Consider the following 23149-nt stretch of genomic DNA (forward strand, 5'->3'; position numbering starts at 1 on the left):
ACTGTGCCCAGCTTCTTGGGGACAATGAAGTTATAAACAAAAGGGATACTTGAGCCAAAACTTAGCAATAAAGCTGAGACTCTCTTCTCAAAAGGATACAGATTTCCTTACCTCCTTTGAGTTCAAGACCAAAATGAAAACCTGTTTCTTCACTTTAACTGTTCCTCATGTGCAGTACCTTAAGCACAAATTCAAAGAAAAAACAACCCCACCCAAGACTTGCACTATATATTCTGTCGAAGTATTACATTATGCTATGCTGAGCAGTCATACCTTTTCCATTGTGGAGGGACAAATTCAGATCCTGTTTTACATATGACAGACAGAGATGAATATGAATCAGCCGGTGCAAAGGACACAGTGAGACGTCCCAGAGTGAGGCTTATGGAATTAGGCAGTGATGAAGGAAATGCATCCTCTGACATTTCAGACAAGACTTCAGAAATATTTACTGCAACCAAGAAACAGACTTTGTCTCTCCCACAAGCCAGTGGCTAAAGCTTTCATCTGGAACATGGGTCTGTACTGCATTCCTGGTAAATAATCGAGGTTTTATACAAATAAGAAACACTCCTGAACAACAGAGCAGAAGACAACTGTCCCAATGTCAGTACCCTGAGAAATGGTGTGCTGGCTGAAGACGTGAGAGACCAGACGAGGAAGTTTTCTGATTTTGTGCTATTTCTGCTGCTGTTGGTGACCACACTTACCATTGGCTTGTCTTAAATACTCAATTCTGCTTGCAAAGAATGGTCTGGTAAGGCCCCACCTCCCCAGTATCCCTACTGTAAGAAGAGATTCAGACGTGTCCCTAATCCCTTCCCCTTCTTCCCAAACGAGGTGTTCCAGAAGACCTAGAGTACTCTTCCAGCTTCTCCCAGAAAAAAACCCAACAGTTGATGTGCTGATCTCATCCTGCTCTCTCTCCATTCGCTGGTACAATGTCACTGCTGAAGTGGGGAGAGCAGGATGTGCTTTGTGCAGTACCATTCACTGGCTAGCAGTCCACCAGAGAGTAGATTTCTTCCTAAGTGAAAGCCAGATAAACTTGCATGTTTCAAGAAAAAAGGCAAGAAACCCGCACCCAAGAAACTTACTACACTGCAGACACATCATATCCTCCATTCCACATATGCCAGTCTCTCAGCAGCTCTTTTCATTAAATAATCCTACCAAAACAGAACAGTAAAAAGGGTTATACACAAATTATTTCTTGTCCACTACATATTTAGAGGGTAGTGTTTTCCATGCTTGGTTTCAGTTTATTTGATGACTGTTTGGGTTGAAACAATCTCTGCATAGTCCCTAGGAAGTTTTCCTTCTTATCACCAAGAGGTCTGACCATATGCCCTCTAATCTTTTCAACTAATATTCCCACTCGAGCAAAAGCCTCCCAGTTTTCTGCTGTGGGTTTTTTTTTTTCCATTTCTTTCTTCCTCTGCCTACAGTCTTGAGTTTTCTCTCCCAAAGTCAGACAGCTGCTTTTAAAGAAAAGGAGCAATCTCCCCCTTCCTCTTGATGGTTCCACCTAATCCAGTGGTTCTTTTAAAGGCAGTGTAACATGCAAACCAAAAGCAAAATGCAAATCCGACACTGCCTGTTACAGCTTCCATCATCAACCTGTGCATTAGCTTCAACTTCCAACCTTAATATCACCAACAAAAGTGCAAACCCCTCTGCTCTCTCCTCAGAAAGACAGCCAGTATCTAGAGAAAGCTCCTTATAAACTCATGGCTGAAGAATGCCATTAGGACTTAGTCCTAGGCTTGTAGCTTTCTTCTTCTTGCTCTTCCCCCACCTTCTGCTGTCTGCTCTGCCTATATTAGCCTTGTAGGCTGACAGCGTTGACATTTCAATTGAAATCTTCAGGTAGGAGAGGAGCAGATTCTGCTGCAAATCTGAACCTACATTACATAAAGGGACCAGAGCCCACCTGATAGCTGATTCCGGCCTTGATCCTGTGATGATCTCCATGTGGGGGAGACCTAAGAATCAGGACCTTCATTTTGAAGAACTGCTGCTCACTACAAATCATTGTCAGTGCAAATAAAGGCTTTAGTCTTTCCAATCTCTTTGCTACAACTACCACAAGCTTGTTTTCCTAATACTTAATAGAGTTTCACAGCACAGGCATGCAAGTTTCAGCACCAATCCAGGTAGAATGCAAATTTCAAAAATGAAGACTCAAGAGTAATAACAATCAACATAAGCTCAGAAATAATATAGTAGCCCTGGTAAAATATGTCAAGTATCATCTGTTTTTTCCTCAGATAAGAAGCATAACTCAGGACAACACAGGTAAAAGATTGTAAGTATCATACTTGACTTTAGGAATTATCGAGAAAGAACATACATCTAGATTCTGTATTCCTTCGTTCAGCTTGAGGGAATTTTGTGACTGATTTACTAGCAATTACAAACTTTGCCCCTCCACCACTTTCCAACAATCTTACCTGTTTTTTAACTGAGCTAGGAATCAGTTAATGCCCACTGCAAGTCAGACGGATCCTCTTGTGCTTGTCATGAACACGGATATTGCTACCTGCCACACTTACACGCTTCACACCCGGCATCAAAGTACAGTGAAATCTTGCTGTGTATGATTAAAAAAATCTATTGCCTTCAATCACTAGGTCCTCTGGGAGCCCATGAGGGCACTGACACGTTCTACAAGCACAGAGGGGCTTTTCACTCCTGCAAGCTACAGCCAGGCAGCGGCACGGGGTGCTCTGAGGGGTGCCCAGCGCGCAGCACCCCGGGCCGCAGCCTGCTCACCCGCCGCGCTCGGATTCCAAACCCCTGGCTTCGGACCAGACCCGCAGACGGGCACCCGGGCGGTGCTGCACACCACGCTGCGCTAGCCCAAGACACCGCGTTGTTAATACCCCCCGGTACACGTGCCAGCCTGTAATTCTCCCTCAACTCGTAGTAACCTTCAGCAGCGCGTTAACTGCGCGTGGCCAGCTGGGACCAGCGCCCGATGCCCGCGGGGGGCCGCATGCGGGCCGGCCGCAGCGCCGCGGGGGCCGGGGGCAGCGCCGGGGGCGGGCAGGCGGCGGCCGCAGCTCGCAGGAGGACGGGGTGGTCAGGGAGGTCCCCGCCGCCCCCGGGCCGGGGGGCCGCTTTCCTTCCTCAGGGAAAGGGCCTGGCTGCCCGCCACCCCGCGGCCCCTGAGCCGCCCCCGCCGGGCTGCCACCCCCGCCGGCAGCACCTCTGGCCCGCTCCGCGCCCGCTCCGCGCCCCCTCCCCCCCTCCCCGCCGGGCTCTGCCCCGCCCGCCCCCGCCCCGGGGCGGTGTCCGCAGCTCCCTCCCCTTCCCGCGCCGCTTTACGACAGCCGGCGGTGGCTTTGCGGCCGGTCCGGGTGCCGTACGGCGAGCCGGGGCCCTCTGCCAGCGCGGCTCGGCGGTCGGCAGTGTGCGGGGCTGGGGCGGCCATGGTGAGTGCGGGCGGGGACCCGGGGGCCGCCTGTGCCTGTGCCGGCGGCTCCCAAGCCCTTCCCGGCGCCGAGGAGCCCGCTGCGTCCTTGGCCCGGCACGGCCGCGGTGCCGAGGGGCCCGGGGCCGCGCGGGGAGGGCGCTGCCCCGCCCAGGCCGCGGCGGGGCCCATGGTTGCGGCCCCGGGGTCACTGGCATTAAAGCGGGGCCGCCGAACAGGACGGTGCTGCTGGGCTGCGTTCCCTCGGCCCCCCAGCCGCGGGGCTGCGGGGCACAGCCGACCCCCGCCCCGCTGCCGGCAGCAGCTGGGCCGCGTCCTTGTGCCTCTGCGGCCGGTTCGGCAGCGTAGCCGAAGTGAATCTGCTAGGGCCGCTTCCCCTAGTCGTGTTGTTCCCCACGCATGTACTAATGCGACTTGCTGTGGAGCTTACCGGGTAGGCTTTGTTTTCTTTTCCTTTGGTAAACAAACGCTTTGTGTCTTCCCTGCTTAGGCCAGTACCATGGTGGCGGTTGGCCTGACCATAGCGGCAGCTGGATTTGCAGGTTTGTGGATGATGGGAGGACACTGAACACCCCGTTGTAGCTACCGTTGCCTGCTTCAGTACTGACAAATATTAAGGTGGTTTAATAGGTGATGCAGGACACTCTCTTGGGAGACCCTGTATTGAGAAACACAGCTGTAATCAAAAGATCAAAGTGCTTACTTTTTTTCTGTCCCCCAAAAGTTTGTTTTGTGTTCTAATCCACAAGTTACCAGTTTCACTGAGTTCCTAAATCTTCAGGAAACTTCATACTTAGTCTTGTTCAACACTGATTTCTTTAAGGTCGCTATGCGCTAAAAGCTATGAAACAAATGGAGCCACAAGTAAAACAAGCACTTCAGAATCTACCAAAACCTGTAAGTTTTTGTTGTATCAGTAGCATCTTTTTATTGAAAAGTTTACTTAGCAAAATAAGTCCAGACTTCTCTGTGTTTTCTTCTAGTACTAAACATAATTTTGTTAGTAATAGCAATGCATCTCTGCAATTCTGCTGGTGGTTGACTAATAGAGAACTTGTTTTAGCAAGCTCAAGTACTCATTTAAATGACATTCCAACTGATTTTCTTATTACAAGCAGAAAAGAAGCTTCACAGTATTCTTACAGACTAAACCTCAGCAGCTACTAAAGCAATAATGAGTTGTTTTAAGTAATAAACTTAGAAACTGGTGGTTTTTAAACTAACACGTTTTCTCTTTCAGGCCTTCAGTGGATATTACAGAGGTGGATTTGAACCCAAAATGACTAAACGAGAAGCAGCTTTAATACTAGGAGTGAGGTAAAAGGAAACTTACTAGAAAGGAAAGGTAAAAAGGAGGCTGTAGTGTTACCTAGTTGCTGGCCTGGTTTGAAAAGCACATAATGTGCGGTGCTGTCCTATGCCCAGCTTCCCCTGGGAGTGTCACTGCCAAATCAGGAAATACGAAGCAGCCTTTCAGGATTTTCTGTATTTATTTGGGATTGTTGCATGCTAGCTTGCTTACAGCCAACTCTAGCTAGACTTCCCTGAGTCTGCAAATCCCTAGCACGTTCAGAAGCCGCGTGCGGGTCCGGGTAAGTATACCACTTTCAGGAAGCCTTGGGGTTTACCCGGTATGGGTAACACTGTTGTGCTGTTTGCTTGTGGTTCCCATTGCTGCTGGTGAATTTCAGATACATGTCGTGTGAAGGTGCTTGCAAACCCACTTCTTGCAAGTGGAGTAAATTCATCACTTACTAGAATATCTTAGGTATGATTATGGCAGCTATCCTTGCCAAAACTTAGAGAGTCTTAAGACCAAATGAACACATTCATCTAGTAAGAGTATGAACCATTTCTGTTTGAAGGCAACTTCCAACTGAAGTTTGTATGCAAACAGTTTGTTGTTTGCTTTTTTTAAAATTTAATAAATCAGAACCAGATTTTTTTTTTCTCCAGCCTTTCGGAAGTTGTCCCAATAGAAATGTTACAACATAGCTCTGTTTCTTTTCAACTGTGTGAATGACCCCCACCATAGTAGACTGCTGTAGCGTGTTGTCTTCAGCATACACTGTTTTGGAAAAACTTTAGAAACTCTCCAGGACTTTCATGCTACAGATCAATAACAGGAAAAGAAAAACATATATGTAAGCCAAAGTTTATGGATAAGACACGGCTTGCTTGTTCTAAGACATCTACTAAAGATCTGGGGGGGTTTATGAGGTCCCCTTAAGTCAGTTTTTTCTGTCTCTTTCAAAGCCCTACAGCGAACAGGAGTAAAATTAGAGAAGCTCATAGACGGATCATGCTTCTGAATCATCCAGATAAAGGTAAGTAGATTTAAGTGATATTGATGAATTAATACATTTAAAATACAGATTAATAGAACTGTGTAGGGAAGAAGTGACTGGTAGATAGCTACCTTAGCTACTAAAAAAACCCCCAGAAAACTTGAGTGAGAACAAATTTTAGGGTGCCTTAATCCTTATGGTTTCGGAGCATGTTTTTGTGTTTGAAAGCGCTAAAGCAGGCAGACAGATTCAGCAGGTCAGCTTGTCGCTTGATCTGTGTGCATCAGATCGAAATACGATTTGTTAAAATGAGACTTAAAACCACCTTACTGTTAAATGAAAGCCCAGAGTATGTTTGTGCGCATGGTATACAATGTGCATTTTGAGTTCATTTGAACTCAAGTGCATTGGGAATTCACTGTAAATGGCAAGTGTAGAGCCTTCTGCGTCTGCTGAAGGCCCTACAAGATGAAATACTTGTTTGTGCTACTCTGAAGGCTCGGAATCCAGTTGTCCTTAAAGTTAATAACTTGAGGCATCTATACCTGTTCTAAATTGTTCACTTCAGTAAGTCAGAATCATGTGTTAGTTCTTGGTGTTTAACTTTTTCATCCTCACTTAACAGGTAAAATGGCTTCCTTTAAAGTGACTCTTGAACTTTATTGCTTTTATGCACCAAAATTGTCCTTTGGATCTGCCTTTCATAGACAGTACCTAGTGGAAGTGAACTTCAAAATTAACTTTATTAAATATATGCAGAACCTTAAAATGCTATCCAAAGACTGCTTAGGAACATTTCACATTCTGTGTGACCTAAGTAAGTTAAATTAAACTTCAAGTAAGTAAAAAGTAAATCTAGTACTAGTACATGGTATATGTGCCACAGACACGCCACAAATACTTGCACCTCGTGGTCAGTTACAATTTCAGTGCATTTGCACAGTGGACTGTTTCAGAATCTTCGTAAGTCATTTCTGTGTCACGTTTAAAGACTGAGCCAGTCCATTGGTACAGCAGCAGTTCCGTGCTGGCCTTGAATTAGGGGGGCAAGGTTTATCTGCACACTTGTTAGTTCAATGCTTCTGTATTCACAACAGATTTTATGTTGTCATTAGCAACAGATTCATTTATGACTGGTAAAACCGGAGAAAAAACCTCATTCCAACAAACCTAAAGCCATCTAGCAGGAACGGGCTGTCTGCATGCTTAGCTACTCCGGTGGCTCTATGTGTAAACTTAAAATGGCTTCAGTCATAACAGCTTGTTCCTTTAACTTGAGCAACTTCCAGATCATGCTCACTTTTTTCCCCTGTGTACTCTGGCATTAGTAACAACATAGAAACTATTTTTTTCATCTGATGTGACATGAAGGTTATCTTTCTTTTAGGTGGCTCTCCATATGTAGCAGCCAAAATCAATGAAGCTAAAGATTTACTGGAAGACCAAGCTAAAAAATGAATGTGAGAGAAAATCAGAGGGTTTGTCCATGCAAATGCTTATTTTTGATAAATGGCTTAAGAAAAGTTCTCATAATGACTTAATATAAATGAAGCTGGAAATGAGAATCCAGGGAAGTAAAATTCCCTCCCCACTCACTTCATCACTGTTTGGGAAACGTGTGAGGCAGCAAGGCTTAAAAGTTTTTTTTTTTTTTTTCCCCTAGCTGATATTAAGTGGCAAAAATCTGCCATTTGTGTAAAATAAAAAAAAAAATAGTAACTTGGTTTGGCCAGTGCATGTTACCAGGTACAGGTATGCTTAGATGCTGTTACCTGATTTTTGTTAAACTAGCTATGTTTGAAGTTCATGCTGCTGTTCTTTCATATGCCAAAGATAGCATGATGAACCAGTTTGGGGAGGGGGTGGAAAAAATCCAGAGGATTTATCGAATGGGAAGAATTGGGACCCATGTGTGGTTGTCTCAGAAAAAATAAAAAGTACAGGAAGCAACATACTCAGTTGTCTTTGCCTTGTGAAAAACAAGGTTGGTTGAACTCCAAGTATTACTGACGGGTCTGGAATGTCCTGAATTTTTTAGCAACTTTCAGTTCCTAATGGATTTTATAGCACTTAATAAATTCCAAATGTGTAAGTACTGCAGTTTTATCCATTATCTTACACTACAGTTAGAATTCACATAATAAAGTTTGTGTTTATAGCAGTTGGGAAAGAGGAACTCTTTATGTAGACCACTGAAGACACCAGAGCTGGACTTGCTGTGCTGCATGAAGCCTAACGCACCCCAGCACAGCCGCCTGTGCCAGTGCCTGCGTCAGGCCGAGTTCTGTCCTGCTCCGAGGATCTTGCCAGTCTTTCTGTCACTACGGCAAGACTGCTGAATGCAACGCAGCGTGTGTAGGAGTTAATGCCCACCTGTTCATAAATACAGTGGATTTCAGAGCTTTCTGAACTAACCAGCCTCTGCTTCGGAGTAGTGCCGTAAGCTGTCGTACACCTCTGCGTGAACCCTGGCTGCTGCAGACTAGTTACAGGCCACACAGTATGGATTACCAGAACAGCAAGGAAGAGTTTTGCCTTCAGAAGAGAGGATCAGGTCAGCAACATGAGTATGAAGTGGAAAATGCTTAGAACCTACAAAGAGAGGTACCTTTGTTTTACTACGAAATTTAAAGTGGGGTAAAACATCCAGCTGGAATATTGCTGCACAGCAGTTCCAGAGCCTGCACGTTGAGCCATATGCTGAATGCTACTGTACTTCAGTTTTCCCCTGTCGAAATAACACTGAATTTTTAAACATAGCTGCTTTTTTTTAACTACCCTGTTTTTTCAACTTTTTCCACTCTTATCGGTGGCTGCCTTATCGGTTGACCTGCTTGTGCACACTTAGGAGTTACAACAACTTAACTGCGTTTGTGCTCTGGGAGGGAACGCTGTTGTTGAGTATCACCCTTAAGTCAAATTAAAACCAGCCCATCTCCACCAACAAAATACTCACCCAACAGAGCTGGTCCAGTTCTTCCATAGCTGTAGGTGGCCTAGCAGCTGGAGCCAGGGGTGGGTCAGAACACTTGCTCCGGTCTTAATACCTTCTGACAAAATCAGGTAAGACGAGTTTTTTTCTTTCAAGTCGGCACAACTTCAGCACTACCGGTTGTTCAGACTTCCTGCAACAGCTCCGTGCTACCTCGATGTTTTTCCACACCTGGGATTTCTGCTCCGTTGCTCTTGCTCATGTGCCTGAAAAGGTGGGTTAGTGTGTCACACTTCTCCCGCAAACTGCATTGCATTACTTCCTATACGTGACTCTCCAAGATAAGCAGTCTGAATTTAGACTTGTTAACTGATGTTTTATGTTGTGACCATAAAAAATAGAAGACTAGCATGCTAGAAAACTCTTCTGAAAGAGTTAAAGGTTCAAGCTGCCTCCTGTGTAAGTTTTAATTGTTAGTGTTTACAGCTTGAACACCTTCAAGTCAATAGTAATTTAACTTTCTGATAGAAACAGTCAACAGATGGAAGATCAAAGTTTATTTTCTTTTACTACCAGCATACAAAAAAAACATATTGCACATCAAACAACCAAAACAAAAATAAAAATACTCTACTAAGGACTAACATATGTAGTTTATACAGAATAAACTTTCTGGAAATTGATCTTTTCAGTAGTTCAGGTTATGTCTTAATGGACATGACTAATTCAGCTTAGTGTTAACTAAAGCTATGTTTGATTTTTAAATACTGTACAGTTTAATAAATAAACCAAACAAAGCCTCAATGTAGAACAGTCACTGCCAATGTCACCCAGAATCCCTGCAGATTATGAGAATTTTACAAATGTATTCCAGTGGTCTGCAGATTTTTTCCTCTACATACAGCATTTAAAAAACATGTATTAAAACAGACCAGTTTCCAGACTAAACTAATGGAGAAATTACATTTCAGTGCAAAATATTTTAGACTGCATTTCTTTCTAGTATTCCTCAGGTGAAGAAGTGGTTGCATATTATTAAAAATGTAACAAAAGCAGCTAATGCTTTCATAAAGAGTATTATGTTAGGGATCCCCCTCACATCTTTGCCATATTTTGAAAACAAAATAACATTTCCTATAGCCAGCAATTTTGTTTATTTAAATGTTACATATACTATCTCAAGGCACATCTGATGATATATTTATAACACAGTAGGTGTCAAAGTATGTTTAACATATGATTTCTTCAGGATCCCTCCCCTTTCTGTATTCCAAAATGGAGGAACTGAAAGTGCGGTGTCAAGACTGGCGATCCATATTCTATCTTTGGCAAGCTTATACAAGCACTATTTTAAATGTAATGTAAAAGAACTGTAAACTAGGAACTTCAGTTTATGAAACACCATTCAGCACTGCTTCTTCCTGATTATTTCCATCCTCTTGAACGGTAACTTTCTTTTCATCAGGACTGTGCTGTAGTTTAGAAGGCTCATCCCCAGAAGTTGTCACAGGACCATTCACCGCCTTTTCAGAAGGGCTGTTTTCATCAATCGCATCTTTTGCCTTGCAAAACCAGAAACAGGATAGTATTAAAAATTCTGTAGAAATATACAGTGTCATCTAAATATCCCCCTGGCTAAACACAGCGACTCTGCAGTAGGGGATACCTCTTGCCTGTCTGTGCCAGTACCCTGTCATTTATAGCATCCTGTTACTTACCCTGTCATTTACAGGATACTTCTGTGTCAGACGCTTCCGAGGAAGTCATGCCAAGGTAACCCTGAGACACCCAGCGTACCCGCAATGTTCTATTTCACAATTTCAATTTGTCTAAGCCAATGAAGAAGAGTTGCATTTTACACCCTTTCAAAGTCTACAGTAAGATTAAATGGATCTTTGCTATTTTGCTAAACTCATACATAACTTGTGGCAGTAGGTTCAGTGTTACTTTAGAAGTAAAGGAATTACGCTTTATGCAGTTCTGAATATTATTTTCTATGACATGTAATGCCACTCTCATCGTTTAAGGAGAACAGATCTCAAATCTACATAAATTCTTTCTAAAATAGTTCATACCAGTCACTAAATGCGCTACCCTAGTAACCTCTATTTAAAACATCAGTTCTCAAGACTCATCCATGGATAATCTTCACATTTTATTATGTAATGCTCCATTACTGAGTGCAGTATTTTAAACTGTGTAAAGACTTAACTGGAGCATTACACTGGTCACTGCAGTCTGCAGTCACAGCCTACGAGTCAGTTCTGTTCACTCTGCACCATTTTTGCTTTCAGCCATTTATTCTTTGAACTCAAATGCATTTCTAGTCAAACAAGGGTGATTAAGTGAAGCATTCCTTTACTGTTTTGCTGCAAGGGAAGAGGGGAAAAAAATACATAAAGTCTTCTTACCGTTTCTTTCTTGGTTTTGGCTAGTGTCTCCTTTGGAGGGTTTCTCTGTCTACTCTGAGATTCAGCTCGTGATATATAATCAGCTACTGTTACTGTTCAAGGAAAAAAATTACAGTGATGCTCACATCAGAAGTCTAGTTCAGCATTAAGCTTCCTACGTCTTTTTTGTGCAAGTTACAGCATAACTGGGAGACATCTCACAAAAGGCCTTCACACTTGCAGGTATCAACTACATAGCAAGGATCAATTTGTTCTGTTAAACAGAATTTTTACCAACATCATGATCTGAAAGTGGAATCTTACAATTAATAGCAATTTGGGTCCAATTGTAAATTGTATTGGAAAATAAGGGCTTTCTGTACTAGGTTTGAAGAGATCAGGCTGCAGGCTCTTTGAACTAGAGACCGTCATTGGGGTTTTACTTATCTTTAGTAAAGAATTTCACACTAATAAAATGAAGGTAAGTTAAAATATGAGAAGAATTGGGGGGGAGGTTCAGAGTATGGTGTTACAATAAAGCAGCATTCAAGTCTTTGTTACTTCATGAAGCAACTGGCAAGAGAACTCACCCTCCTCCTGGTATTCAAAAAGCAATCCGCACGGTTAACTCTGCCTTGCGGTGGGTGGATTAATTGTGGTGTCTGCAGAGACACTGGAAGTGGCTCCGTGTGAGCGAGCCCGGGCTCCCCGGCGGGACAGCCATGTTTCACTGCTACAGCTACACTTACTGGATGCTGGCCAGGGGGGTTCTGACCTCTCTTCTTCTGACCACCTCAGCATCTGTCCTTGGAGCCTGGTTCTGTCTTATCCCACTCTCTTGCAACCACACCAACTGAGAGTCAATTCTATCTTTAGAATACGTAATACTACAAATTTAAATAGACACTTGTATCTTTGATGAGCTAAAGCACATTAGAGTTTGGAAGCATTATCTACTGAACAGTACAGTCAATTGCATTTAGTGTATCATGCATTCAGGTGAACTATTTTTTTGGATTTAGGAATGACTGTGCATGAAAGCTACATCTGCAATAGGAAGCACGAAGTATGAATTTTCTGTTACAGTAGCTGGGTCCTTGCACAACAGTCAAGTGAGTTTCTGCACAAGGAGAATTAATTCTTTAAAAAGGAGGTTCTGTATCCAACTCCTCACAAAAAGATGAAGTATGTTTTACGCACTCAGTGTAAGACACCAATTCGTAATAGTCATAGATGTAGTAGGAACCCAAAACATACAGCAATGTAAATAAAATACAACTAAATGACTGAAGTATGCTGTTAGCATGGGGGGGAGGCGGGGAGTTCCTTCTGTCATAGTTTTGTTCATTATTCATGTTAAGTATTTATGTAGAGATTAAATTCTTAGAGCATTTTTCACAAAGTGTAACTACCAATGCTCTTACTGTTGTAGTTAAACATATTTATTATGCAAACTGAAAATGGCAGCTTGCACAGAAGACATCAAAAGGACAAAAAATAAGAAATTGGGTTTGGGCAGTTTTGTTGTAAATTTAAGTATTCTGAGAATGAAAGAGAAATAGCCTACCTAACATCTCTTGGTGCTGCTGGCTGAAATTAGTTTCTGAATTAAATGGTGATAAGCATTTTTACTTTTTTTAGGAGGGTGAGTGGTTTTTTCTTCCCCCAAATTTTAGCGTAATGCAACAGCTTTTTTCTTCTTAATCCAATGTTGTATGAGCACCACAAATAAGGGAGACAAGTACGAGTGAAATTTTGAACCTGTCAATCTAGAAGACCTTCTGTTACTACCTTATGCCATGTACATACAAGCATTTTCTAAATAGGGCATTAGATTGAAAATTAGATAGTTCACCTTTAACATTTCAAGTGTTAGTACACACAAAAGAAATGCAACAAGCCACAACAACAAAAAATTGGAAACATGCAATTTCATTTCAATTCCTCCTCCTTCCCACCCTCAATTTGTAGATGACTTACAAATATTCACAAAAGCTGAGGACTGACAGCAGCAGTCTGACACAGGCATGGGGCTGGCAGGTGCCGCGTGAGCTCCCTCACAGGGCGCTGCCGGGACACCCACATCCTGCCATTCCAACTCTGGGCTTCTCAGCCAGTGCTGAAAAGGTTGTGTCACATTCAGTGCAAGTGCACGGGTGCAGGGCAGCGCGGATCATGAACCCTCGTGTTTGTCTTGATCCTGGACCACTGAACTCAACAGCAGCTTGGCTATTGACTTCAACGAGAACTGGATCAGAAGCGTAACTTGTATGTCCAAGCAAAAGTTAGACATTACGAATTAGTTTCATTAGGCAGATTAAGAACTTTTATAAGTTCTCCTAGGAGAAGAAATGTCTCTCATCTTTATCTAGTAGTCTTATTAGTTATTGAGTAACCTTTTTATATTATGCAGCTATATGTAAAACAGCAGACACAACATTCTCTCATGCTTTTGACCTGAGATTACCCACAGCTCCACTCGAATTACCTGGCTGTCTATCTTCTGCCTGACCCCTGAAGCGACGCCTGCGGCTACGATTGCGTCGCTGGGGTTTTTTGTCACTATCATCTGCAATTGCAAAGTTTACCATGAACTATTTCTGATGATAAAATAAGTAACTTCTTCAGCAGTTTCAGCATGGGGCATTTAAAATTGCTTCTGTTAAAGAGACAGGCTAAGTAAGACAGGCTGAAAGAAAAACATAGCTTTATACTGAAAGCATACACAATAATGCAAAAGCTAGACTTTACTTTTTGCTCTTGGCTCATTAAAACATTTAGGCATAATATGCTTAATGACCTCAGAGTTCATTTATTAAATGAGTAACCATACGTCAAATTTTAGCCACATAACCCACAAAAGGGCTTTCCTTCTACATTAGTAAGCAACAGATTACATTCTCGTCCCAGTGAGTATCAACAAAATTTACTGAGGGAAAGTACTTAAGCAGAAGCTGGGTAGAGACAAATTAGCAGCTACTTAAGTAGCTTTCCTACACTGAGACCGAAGTTACCAAGGACAAAACAGAACACTGATCCAACAGTACTATTTCTATGAAAACAGCAGTACTAATGGGAAACAAGTTAAGTCTTTGGTGTCTCCGTCAAACAGTTTTTTACAAAAGAGGCATATGAAAATACTAGTGGAGCTCAGTAAACAGAAGACTTCATGGCCGAGCCATGGAGGCAGTCTTTCTTTAATCAGACAACAACTTTTAACAGAACGATTCGCCACTAACAGAAATGAACAAGTGTTTCACTACACTTACAAGGACAACACATTGTTTCTTAGCTCATTCTGGGACTATCATCCAACTGTTTACATACCTAAACCATTCTCATTAACAGAAGCTGTATCAGACTCTGTCATTCCATCCATAAGAACAGCATCTTCATCGGTCCTTCGCCGGCGTGACCTCCTGCGGCGGTTACTACTGTGGTGAGATTCACTAGCATCGGTATCCACAGTCTGGTCTGACTCTGTGTTATCAAGCAAGCTGTAAGGGTTGCTGTCCGGGTCTTTAAGCACTAAACAAACAAAAGGTTTCCATTTAAGATACCGTAGTAACATGTAATTTAATCTTCAGGCTGACTTGTATCTGTCTTTCAATGTTTCAAAACACAACGCAACCTTACAAAAAGGTGCAACACACAATACTACAGTATTTATGGTTTCAGACTGGTTCCTCTCTGACCCTAATGCAACAGCAAGTATTCCGAGGCACCACAACAGGCGCTTGTATTATTTCATCACAAAGATTTCCAAGGTGACATTTAAAGAACTTTTACTCAAAACTGCCAAATGTGTAAAACACACCTTTCACTTCATAGCAACATGGTACTTTTATAGCTACTGAAGCGTTATGAATTAGCACCTGCAAGTTCTGACAAAATGTAACATGACTTCCATTCTGTGAATTCTTCTCTCATTCTGTACCTAAACATAAGCTTAGCTTAGAAAGCAGCCATAAGTAACATGCCAAGGGTTGATAAACTCTGATAGTATCATCATTATGTGTGTGCAGTAGAGGAAGGAAAGGGAGATCACTGTGGGCAGAAGATGAATAAAAATCTAACAACATAGCGCACGACAAGAAACCATCACACAACTCCATAGTATGTGGGGACTTCAGTAATGTAAAAAATGAGTATTTTTAAATAGTTGGTTATACAGAAAGTTGCCAAGAACAAAGACTAAATTCAAAGTAAGTTTGAAACACAGTACCAGAGCTAATGGATGACTTGCCACCACGAGGTCCACCACGCCCACGACCTCCAGATACACTACGTCCTCGTCCTCCAGGACGTCGCCTATTGTCACGCTGGTGTCTGCTTTCTCTGTCATCTTCTCCTGCCAAGGACCAGTCACTAAGTTCATCTTTTCTCTCAGATTCTGTTTCAGAGGGATTAGAGAGCTCAGAGTTTGTACCTTGTACAAGAAGGAAAAGAAAATTGGAAATGAGTATGAAATTTAGGGTGATATTCTGATTTCAGATCCTCACAGAAGTCTTCCAACCAGCATGGCTGGTTATATATGCTATTTGTATATATATACACACACACACACACACAATTTATTAATATATATTTAAAAAAGCATAATGTATGTATAATTTTACATTAAATATGCCCACGCACATACAGAATAGACCTAACTTTCTAGGATTTTCAACCTAGGTTTGTTTGTAATAACACGTGAAGTAAGAGCTCAAAGATTACCAGAGCTGTAATTTATGTACACAGATAAATCAAGGATTAAACCATATTTCCTCTCTTTGTGTGTACACTGCAGGCATTTGGTGCAGTTTCTAGGCAACTTCTCTGAAATTCCCAAGGACAACTTTGCCACCTTATAGCTGATGGCTGTTGCTAAGCAACCTCTCCTGGCTGTTATAATGCTGCCTGCACCATTTAACTGTTTGTATTAAACAGCGTCCATAATATCCCACCATCTCAGAGTTAACTGAACTCACAGCTTTTTACTACTGGAAAATTCAACACCTACTATTTATTTTAGACATCCAGGAACTCTCCCTGCTGACCATTCTGGAGTAAAGATATTTAGACCCATATGGCTCTAATGTACAATTCCTGCCATTTTGGGGTGGGGTGTGAATGATTTCCAAAGTAAAGCATGTATGTGTATAAAAGAAACTGTACAACCTTCATTAGAATTCAGTCAAACAATTCACTGGGAAATAGCAAAAAGCAAAGCCACAAACATTAGCATTATCATCAAAACCAACGTGACCAACACGGCACTACCCTGGACACTACAGTCAGTGACAGACTCAAATCCAGAAGAACGTGTCTGATTTTGTAACAGAAGCAAGCTACGTGTACATGATGAAAAGTAAGTCACTGAATTGAATATATAATTTTTCGTTCCTCATTTACTGCAGCACCTACGTTTCTTGAAATACGTCTATATTGAAATGCAGGCTGTCTCCATGTGGGGAGCTGCTGCTGAATGAAGAGGGGATGTGCACACCTCTAGGGAACTGAACTGCGGTTCCTTGTTAATTTAAAAATGCATCAGAATCCCCCACCACATCTTAAACAAACCCAGTTAGTTCCCGACCAAATTAATAAAAAAAAAAAAGAAGATTTTGTGCCATCTCCATTTTAAATTAATCTGGTTTACTTTTGAAAAATACATTCATAAGATGGCCACCATCACAGACAAGCAAGCGTTATTCCTCCTCAATCAAAACATGTAATGCTAATTTCAGATTTTTTTTTTTTAAACTTGTGTCTCCTGTAGAGTATCTGTATCGGTAGCCCTTTCTCCTTCCCAGCTTTATATGGTATAGGTACTACTGTTGAAGGACTGCTTCAAATCATAGTTCAGTTTACTCACTTTTTTGCTCAATTTAAAACTGAACTTCAATGAGAATGTGGCTCTAATTAGGTATTTTGAGCCATGTAAAAAATAAAATTACAATTCTAAATTTTCAGCCCTACCTTCACTCAACTACACTGAATACAAGGGAATCTAGAGACAGTTACAGACTCAAAACCATCCTGAGGACTCACTCAACAGATGCTCAAGAAAACTCACCGTAACCAGATGTGTAATTGGGGCCTCTGCGACCTCTCCCTCTTCCACTGTAGGATCTGGAACCTTGCACTGAGGAGAGGGTGCTCTCATCAGTGGTATAACCCTTCTCTTTTTCAGGAACTCTAGCAGACGAAGGCCTGAAACCCATACCAATCTGACGCAACTGCTCATCAATCTGGAGCCTTTCCAGTCTTAGCTGTTCTACCTCCTACAAAAAAGGAAACAAATTTTCTGATAAAGAAATGTTCTTTCCCCTCACAAAACACCATCGCCCATCCAGTCACCTTAGAAACTAGCACTCCTGTAGGTGAGTTAACACCACCTCGAAGGTGACCGCAAGTAACGGAATTCCAGTATGACTTCTGCGGTCGCCAAGTATTGGAAGAAATCTAAACCCTTTCTCTCAAATCACCACACAGAAACTGTAAGCCTATGACGACTTTTCTTAAGAAAGCTTCACCACACAGTCTCCAGTCAAATTTTTAAAAAAGCAAACTGACAAAGTAACACGATTCAAATTCATTCATTATTCCTGTTAAGTCAACACCACAACTCCATACAAAGCCAACTAATCTAAATGGATAATTGTTCTAATACTACATTATATTAGTGTGTTACTATTAGAAATTCCATCCTACCCCAACAGAATAACAGCACACTAACACAGACAAAAGAATTGCGTGTTACTTCCCAAATGCCACTTAAACCAGTGTTCTTCACAGTCCAATCCTTTCAACACCAGCAGTCGAAGTGACAATGATAGTGTATTTAAAGGCCTGCATAATACATATGGGCGAGGGATGGCTTCAAGGCACCAAACCTTAAATCCTGATATACAGAGGAACAGTTTATCAACTGCAAATCCCACCAAAGTTGTTGCTTAAAAATTCTGCTCCTTCAACCAAAGCTTCCTCTACCGATTCTTTCTTCTGAAATACACTTACCTTTAGATACGCGATGTGGTATTCTAAAAGAACTTGGACATTTCCAATGCTTTCTTTAGTACCAACAAATACAAACGGTACCATTCCCTACAGAAACAAAACATAAAATGTTATTTTCAGGAAGAAAGATCTGTTTAAATTACAGAAGTGAGCTGAACAGGCAAAGATGATATCCGAGTCTTGGGCTGCAAAGGCGCGCTAGAAATAGCTCAGACTGGGGCAAGGGTAGAGGCTTGTACGTCAAGCACCGAAGGCTGCCCGGCTCCCCCAGCAGCCTGCTCTGGCAGGCGGGGTAACCTGACACACAGTGTTCATGTCCCTCACGCAACACAGCTGCCGCGTGTGTTTATCACAGTCGGTGTACAAAAGCATCCATAGTTTACCAGGAAGTGTCCATCGGTCAATTAAACCAGCTTTACAAGATGAAGCACCATTAGAAGATCTGATCTTACGTTCTCGTATATTTAGAATATGTGGACACCATTAACACTATCAATCCCAAATTTAGTTATGCTGCTAAAGTACATGGAAGATTTAAAAAAAAAAGAAAGGTTTTGCTTCAGCAGCAAAAAACCACTTTCTCTAATTGTTTAATATAAAATTTAATGCAAGATGTCAGTCTGCAAAAACCTTAAAAACAATTTTCTCTGTATTCACAGAAAAGTTACATAACTGGCTTCATTAAATAATCCACAAGCATCTATCCTAGAAAACTACCCACATCACAGACGCCATGTTTTTGTAACACGGACATCAGCACCATTACAGGTTAGCTAAAAAAAAAGCCCACAGAAAAGTGCAGAGGCCACGCAGGCTGCATTTATAAACTGCGTAACGATGCAGAGATGAAACAGCAATCCCCTTCTGATGCAGTAAGGTAATGCTTTTAACTCATTTGAGCCATTCTCTAGAAACTCTCACTTTCTGCATATACTTTCCAACATGTTCTTTGTTAAAAGGTTCCACATGACTGGTTTTGAAAACAAAAACCTAATCATAAGAAGAAAGAAAAAAGTACTTACATCTTCACGGGGCAGTTTATTTTCATTATCTCCTTCAATTCTCACCCTGACGACTCCAGACTTGTCTACAATCTCCTGAATCACTTTTCCATTTTTTCCAATAACTTTTCCTTCAGAGGGCAAGAATGGTTAATTTTGCACCCACATGCAAAGTATTTTAATGGGTTTCTTGATATTTTAAATTATGCATAACATAATCGTAACAACTACCTGACTCTCCTTTACCATTCGCTTTGCTTCTAAGTTTTCTTCTACTTCAGAGGTAGAAAAAAACCCCCACAGAAAACCCCACACTGTGTCAGAAGAGGTGAAAACTTCTCAAATTAAACCATCTGTGTACATATATATATATGTATGCATAGAATAACAAGCATTGACGAAGATCACCACTACACACACGTTTCAAATAATCAGACTAAAATGCACAAAAGTTCTGCAAATGTCTATTTTAAATCTATGTATCAAAATTACTTGGACCCCCCTGACTCCACATGCACCCCCGCCTCATTCAATCTTTCCTGATATTTTGTCAGGCCTATATAATATACTTTTGTTGGGAGCACCTTAAAAAAACAAAGCTAAAAACTACATCACTGTTTTCTGAAAATTAACTTTGCCTTTACAACAAACTTGAGTAGTACCCATGCTTCCCATATTACCTTTAAAATACTGAAATCATGCATGGGATCAAAACCAAAAGGTTCTCTAGAACTTTTATGTTTAGATCTCAAAAAAGTGACTCCTCTGCTGCCTTATTAAAAAATTTTAGCTCTTCCTTATACTATAGCTATGCAGAAACATTTCTTCAAGCCAGCTACAGATACGTGCCACTTAATTTAAAATTATGATTAAAGGAAGGTAGAGCCTCTGAAAAAAGGCTATAACAACCAAAAGCACGTGACAGAGTACTCCATAAGGAACATTCTTTACAGCAGATATTAAACATGATACAAAGTAAAGTACAAAAAGCATTAAAAATGGTTTCCTTTCCTCAACAGTTCAAATAGCTCAGCAGGTCTTTTCTGTGTATTTTTTGTCTTAGAAAAACGTTACAGCTATCATTCTGTATGCCTACAATTTCATTTTGCACAGCAATCCTCTTTCTACTACTAAAGTAAACCACACTCGCTGTACCATTAAACGTTTTTCTATGGACAATGGTAAGCCAGTATTTGGGAAAGTCCTCAGTCCTGAGGAGCTCCAGTACCTGAAACTGGCAATTCAGTAGATGGCACTCTCCTCTCTTGGCACAGAAAGTAGTGCCCTGGGCAAAGTGTGGTAACTTCAATTTGAGTCATTAATGATCATTAAACTTCTTAACTTGGGTGTCTTGTAGCTAAATATACATCTGCTTACATAAATGACTGTAAGTGATCTGGGCAAGATGCCTGCCTTTGACATAAATTGGTATTGTAATCATTTAAAAGCAGCATTTTCAGGTAAATGCATTACTGTGACTAGTACAAGGATTCTTAATTCTTATTATATGTGGGTATATTCACATTAGCACATGCTACCCAAAGCCCCCCAAAACCTCAATTTGTAAAACATCAGATTTAGCAGATTTCCTTGGTTCAACTAGGTTTGTTGAATCCCCCAAAAAAAAAGTCGGTAATCAAACTTTTTTCACTGTTAAAATACTGACGAAGTTATTATGCAGCAATAATACATGTAATTTCTTAATAATTCCCTGATACGTACAGCTTTAAAAGATTAATCACTTTCTACTTAAATGGAGAAATCAAATATTGTGCTAGCATCTAAATCTTCTTTGCAGTGTCAGGCTGATTAGGCTCCCTTTCCCCAAGTTTTCAAGTTTTAGCAGTATTACATACCAACAAGATTTCTGGGAACTTGAATAAAATCCTCCACAAATTCCAAGTAACTTCTAGCCTTTTTTACTGCATCAGCAGTCTGGAAATGAATTAAAAAAAAAAAAGTTTATTTGTGAATAAGTTAAAAATAAAACCTTTTAACAACAGCTGCAAGTCTTCCAAACATGAAACATTTTCAAAAACAGAGGAACAGAGACAGAATTGATCGACTTTTGAACTAAATGTTGAAGGAGTAATGGAGTACAATGCTCACAGACAAAATTCAGCAGCAAAGCAAAGCATCAGTAATGACCAAAACAACTTCTTCCATGTCATTTCAAGACATTATAAAACATTATCTGCAACATATGACAAGTAAACCCCGGACAAAGTAACTTACAGATGTATCTTGAAGGATTTTCTGGTCAACACTAATTAGGAAAAAACAGCTAATTTTATTCTTTCCCTCCAAAATCAACACACAGCTTTCAAATCTAGAGTCCATTTATTAAAAAAATAATAATAATAAAAATCAATGTAACTTATCACAAAGATTCTGTACTGAAAAGAAAAAGTCTGTCAGAAGTCCTACCAACATTCATAGGAACTTGAGCTTACAAGACCTACTACGTTAAAAACAGACTTTGGATCATGTACCTCATTTCACCTGACTTCACAGTGAACGAGGAGGTAACGGCAAGCCATCATTTAACCTCTGCACTTTCCTCTAAACTGCTTTGGAAGCACCCAGTTTTTCTGCACATAAACTTGCTACTGTTGGTATTGTCAGCAATATAAACTTAGTTTGCAGTTTTTAATGTCGTTTTTTAACATGTAGTCTGCCATTACACTACCCAGAGGACCGCATATAGAAAAATGGCCAAGGAAAAAATAAATTTTAGACTGGTTTGTCTCTTGACAGTAAAGATAATGTCACCTGATAAAGACATTTCCAAGGCTGAAGGACAACCACTCCACAGAGCTTTACAGGCTCACTGCAAGCAGCAACTGGCTTTACAGCCTTTTCCATATGACAGGTGTACTGATTTTTCACAACAGCCTAAATGTAACAGGCATTAGACACTCTCCCCTCTGTGAGGTTTCTGTTCTCTTACTCAATATTCAAGAGAACAACATCGGTCACAGAACCTTTCTTGTAACAGATCCGTTTTTGCGTGCAAGTCTTAATACAAAGTACTGTTTGCCAATACACATTAAACCTCAACAAATAAACACTACCAAAGTATCAAAAGTATCTACTCCAGGTGTGCGCATGCTGACAAGGCTTGCCCACCACACAACTCTCATCTTCAGGACAGTGACTTGCTGCAGAAAGGCTGGGAGGCTACATCCAGAGCACAGTGCAGCAGAACTTGGCAGTGCTCAAGGCAACGGGGGAGTCAAAGGAGTAACAGCACTGCAGGAAGGTGTAGGAGCCTACAGACACAGCACACCAAGCCTGTGTAGAACTGGCTACAAGTAGGAAGCTTTCAGTTTTTCTCTACAACGATTTTTCTACTTCTGTTTCTCTCCTGTCTTATGCCTGACAGGAAACTATGCCTGAATAACTAACACCTTCAGATAAACCCTCTCCTGCAACTACACACAAAATTACACTAGTGCAACCTGAACTCTACAGCCCATGCTAAATTGGCGTACTGCACTAAGGAATCTGTCCTAATTGTGTCACCTCTTCATTACAAATAAATTACAGCCAAGGCACTCTCCTTCGAGGATGCTGATTTCTGGCCGCAGCTCATCTACAACGTTTTCCAAGACGGGTCAGCGTCACTGGTTAGTGGGGACAACTCCTACAAATACTCTCTTACAGCTTTATCATTTAATGACAGAAATTAACTGACAGTTAATTGAGGCTATACAGATGCTGAAACAAGAAACAAAGCTTCAAATTAGCAACAGCAGAAGTGGAGAATTAAGGAATGACTATCAGCATCTAGTCAGTAATGACAGCTTTTGAGCATAGTCTCCATTTTACATGAACACCTCAGCCCTTCCATCTGTCACTTTTTAGGCAACACTTGAAATAAGGGTACCACCAGCTCCTGCATCTTTCAACCATATCAGGGAAGCCCTAGGAGAACAAAAAATTTATAAACCTCCACTTCTGGCAGAGGTCAAAATGATAGCCAGAGAACCATGGGCAAACTGGATTTCAAGATAATGAAGCAATCCATTCAGCATGGAAAACAGATGACCAGGAAGTTGTTGCAGGGAGCAGAGGTTATGCAAAGCAACTGCTAA

The 23149-nt window shown here is 41.3% G+C and overlaps 2 protein-coding genes and 1 long non-coding RNA gene across 14 annotated transcripts in view; 1 reads left to right on the forward strand and 2 right to left on the reverse strand.

Annotated features, from left to right (window-relative positions):
- LOC114016672 (uncharacterized) overlaps positions 1–3999 on the reverse strand; it is a 22164-nt gene extending 18165 nt beyond the window's left edge. For 2 of the 5 annotated variants that reach the window (XR_008734456.1, XR_008734457.1), the window contains exons 1-2: positions 2454–3205; positions 1–1169 (exon numbers count right to left, since the gene is read on the reverse strand). The exon at positions 1–1169 is cut by the window's left edge. This is a non-coding gene — a long non-coding RNA (uncharacterized LOC114016672). Of the gene's footprint in view, positions 1170–2353; positions 3206–3866 lie in introns of those variants that run through there. The other 3 variants (XR_008734458.1, XR_008734454.1, XR_008734455.1) reach the window with 3 other exon arrangements.
- DNAJC19 (DnaJ heat shock protein family (Hsp40) member C19) lies at positions 3326–7678 on the forward strand. Of its 4 annotated transcripts, XM_055723640.1 has the most exons (6): positions 3326–3437; positions 3927–3978; positions 4260–4333; positions 4677–4753; positions 5693–5763; positions 7112–7678. In XM_055723640.1, exons 1-6 carry the CDS (start codon positions 3435–3437, stop codon positions 7180–7182), a joined length of 348 nt encoding a protein of 115 aa, XP_055579615.1. In that variant the 5' UTR covers positions 3326–3434; the 3' UTR covers positions 7183–7678. The 4 variants fall into 4 exon arrangements, with proteins under 4 accessions (XP_055579615.1, XP_055579616.1, XP_055579617.1 ...); XM_055723641.1 differs by lacking the exon at positions 3927–3978 and having other exon boundaries at positions 3368–3437; XM_055723642.1 differs by lacking the exons at positions 3326–3437; positions 3927–3978 and adding an exon at positions 3465–3869.
- Positions 7679–9198: 1520 nt separating this feature from the next.
- The window catches only part of FXR1 (FMR1 autosomal homolog 1), a 36317-nt gene continuing 22366 nt past the window's right edge, over positions 9199–23149 (reverse strand). Inside the window, exons 9-17 of one of the 5 annotated variants that reach the window (XM_055723636.1) lie at positions 20909–20987; positions 19074–19183; positions 18052–18138; positions 17108–17315; positions 15272–15439; positions 14374–14574; positions 13535–13615; positions 11068–11159; positions 9199–10218 (exon numbers count right to left, since the gene is read on the reverse strand). In XM_055723636.1, coding sequence (XP_055579611.1) covers positions 10048–10218; positions 11068–11159; positions 13535–13615; positions 14374–14574; positions 15272–15439; positions 17108–17315; positions 18052–18138; positions 19074–19183; positions 20909–20987 — 1197 coding nt within the window. In that variant the 3' untranslated portion in view covers positions 9199–10047. Of the gene's footprint in view, positions 10219–11067; positions 11160–11636; positions 13312–13534; positions 13616–14373; positions 14575–15271; positions 15476–17107; positions 17316–18051; positions 18139–19073; positions 19184–20908; positions 20988–23149 lie in introns of those variants that run through there. The other 4 variants (XM_055723635.1, XM_055723639.1, XM_055723637.1 and 1 more) reach the window with 4 other exon arrangements.

This window comes from Falco cherrug, chromosome 11 (assembly GCF_023634085.1).
Source record: "Falco cherrug isolate bFalChe1 chromosome 11, bFalChe1.pri, whole genome shotgun sequence".
Lineage (NCBI taxonomy): Eukaryota > Metazoa > Chordata > Aves > Falconiformes > Falconidae > Falco > Falco cherrug.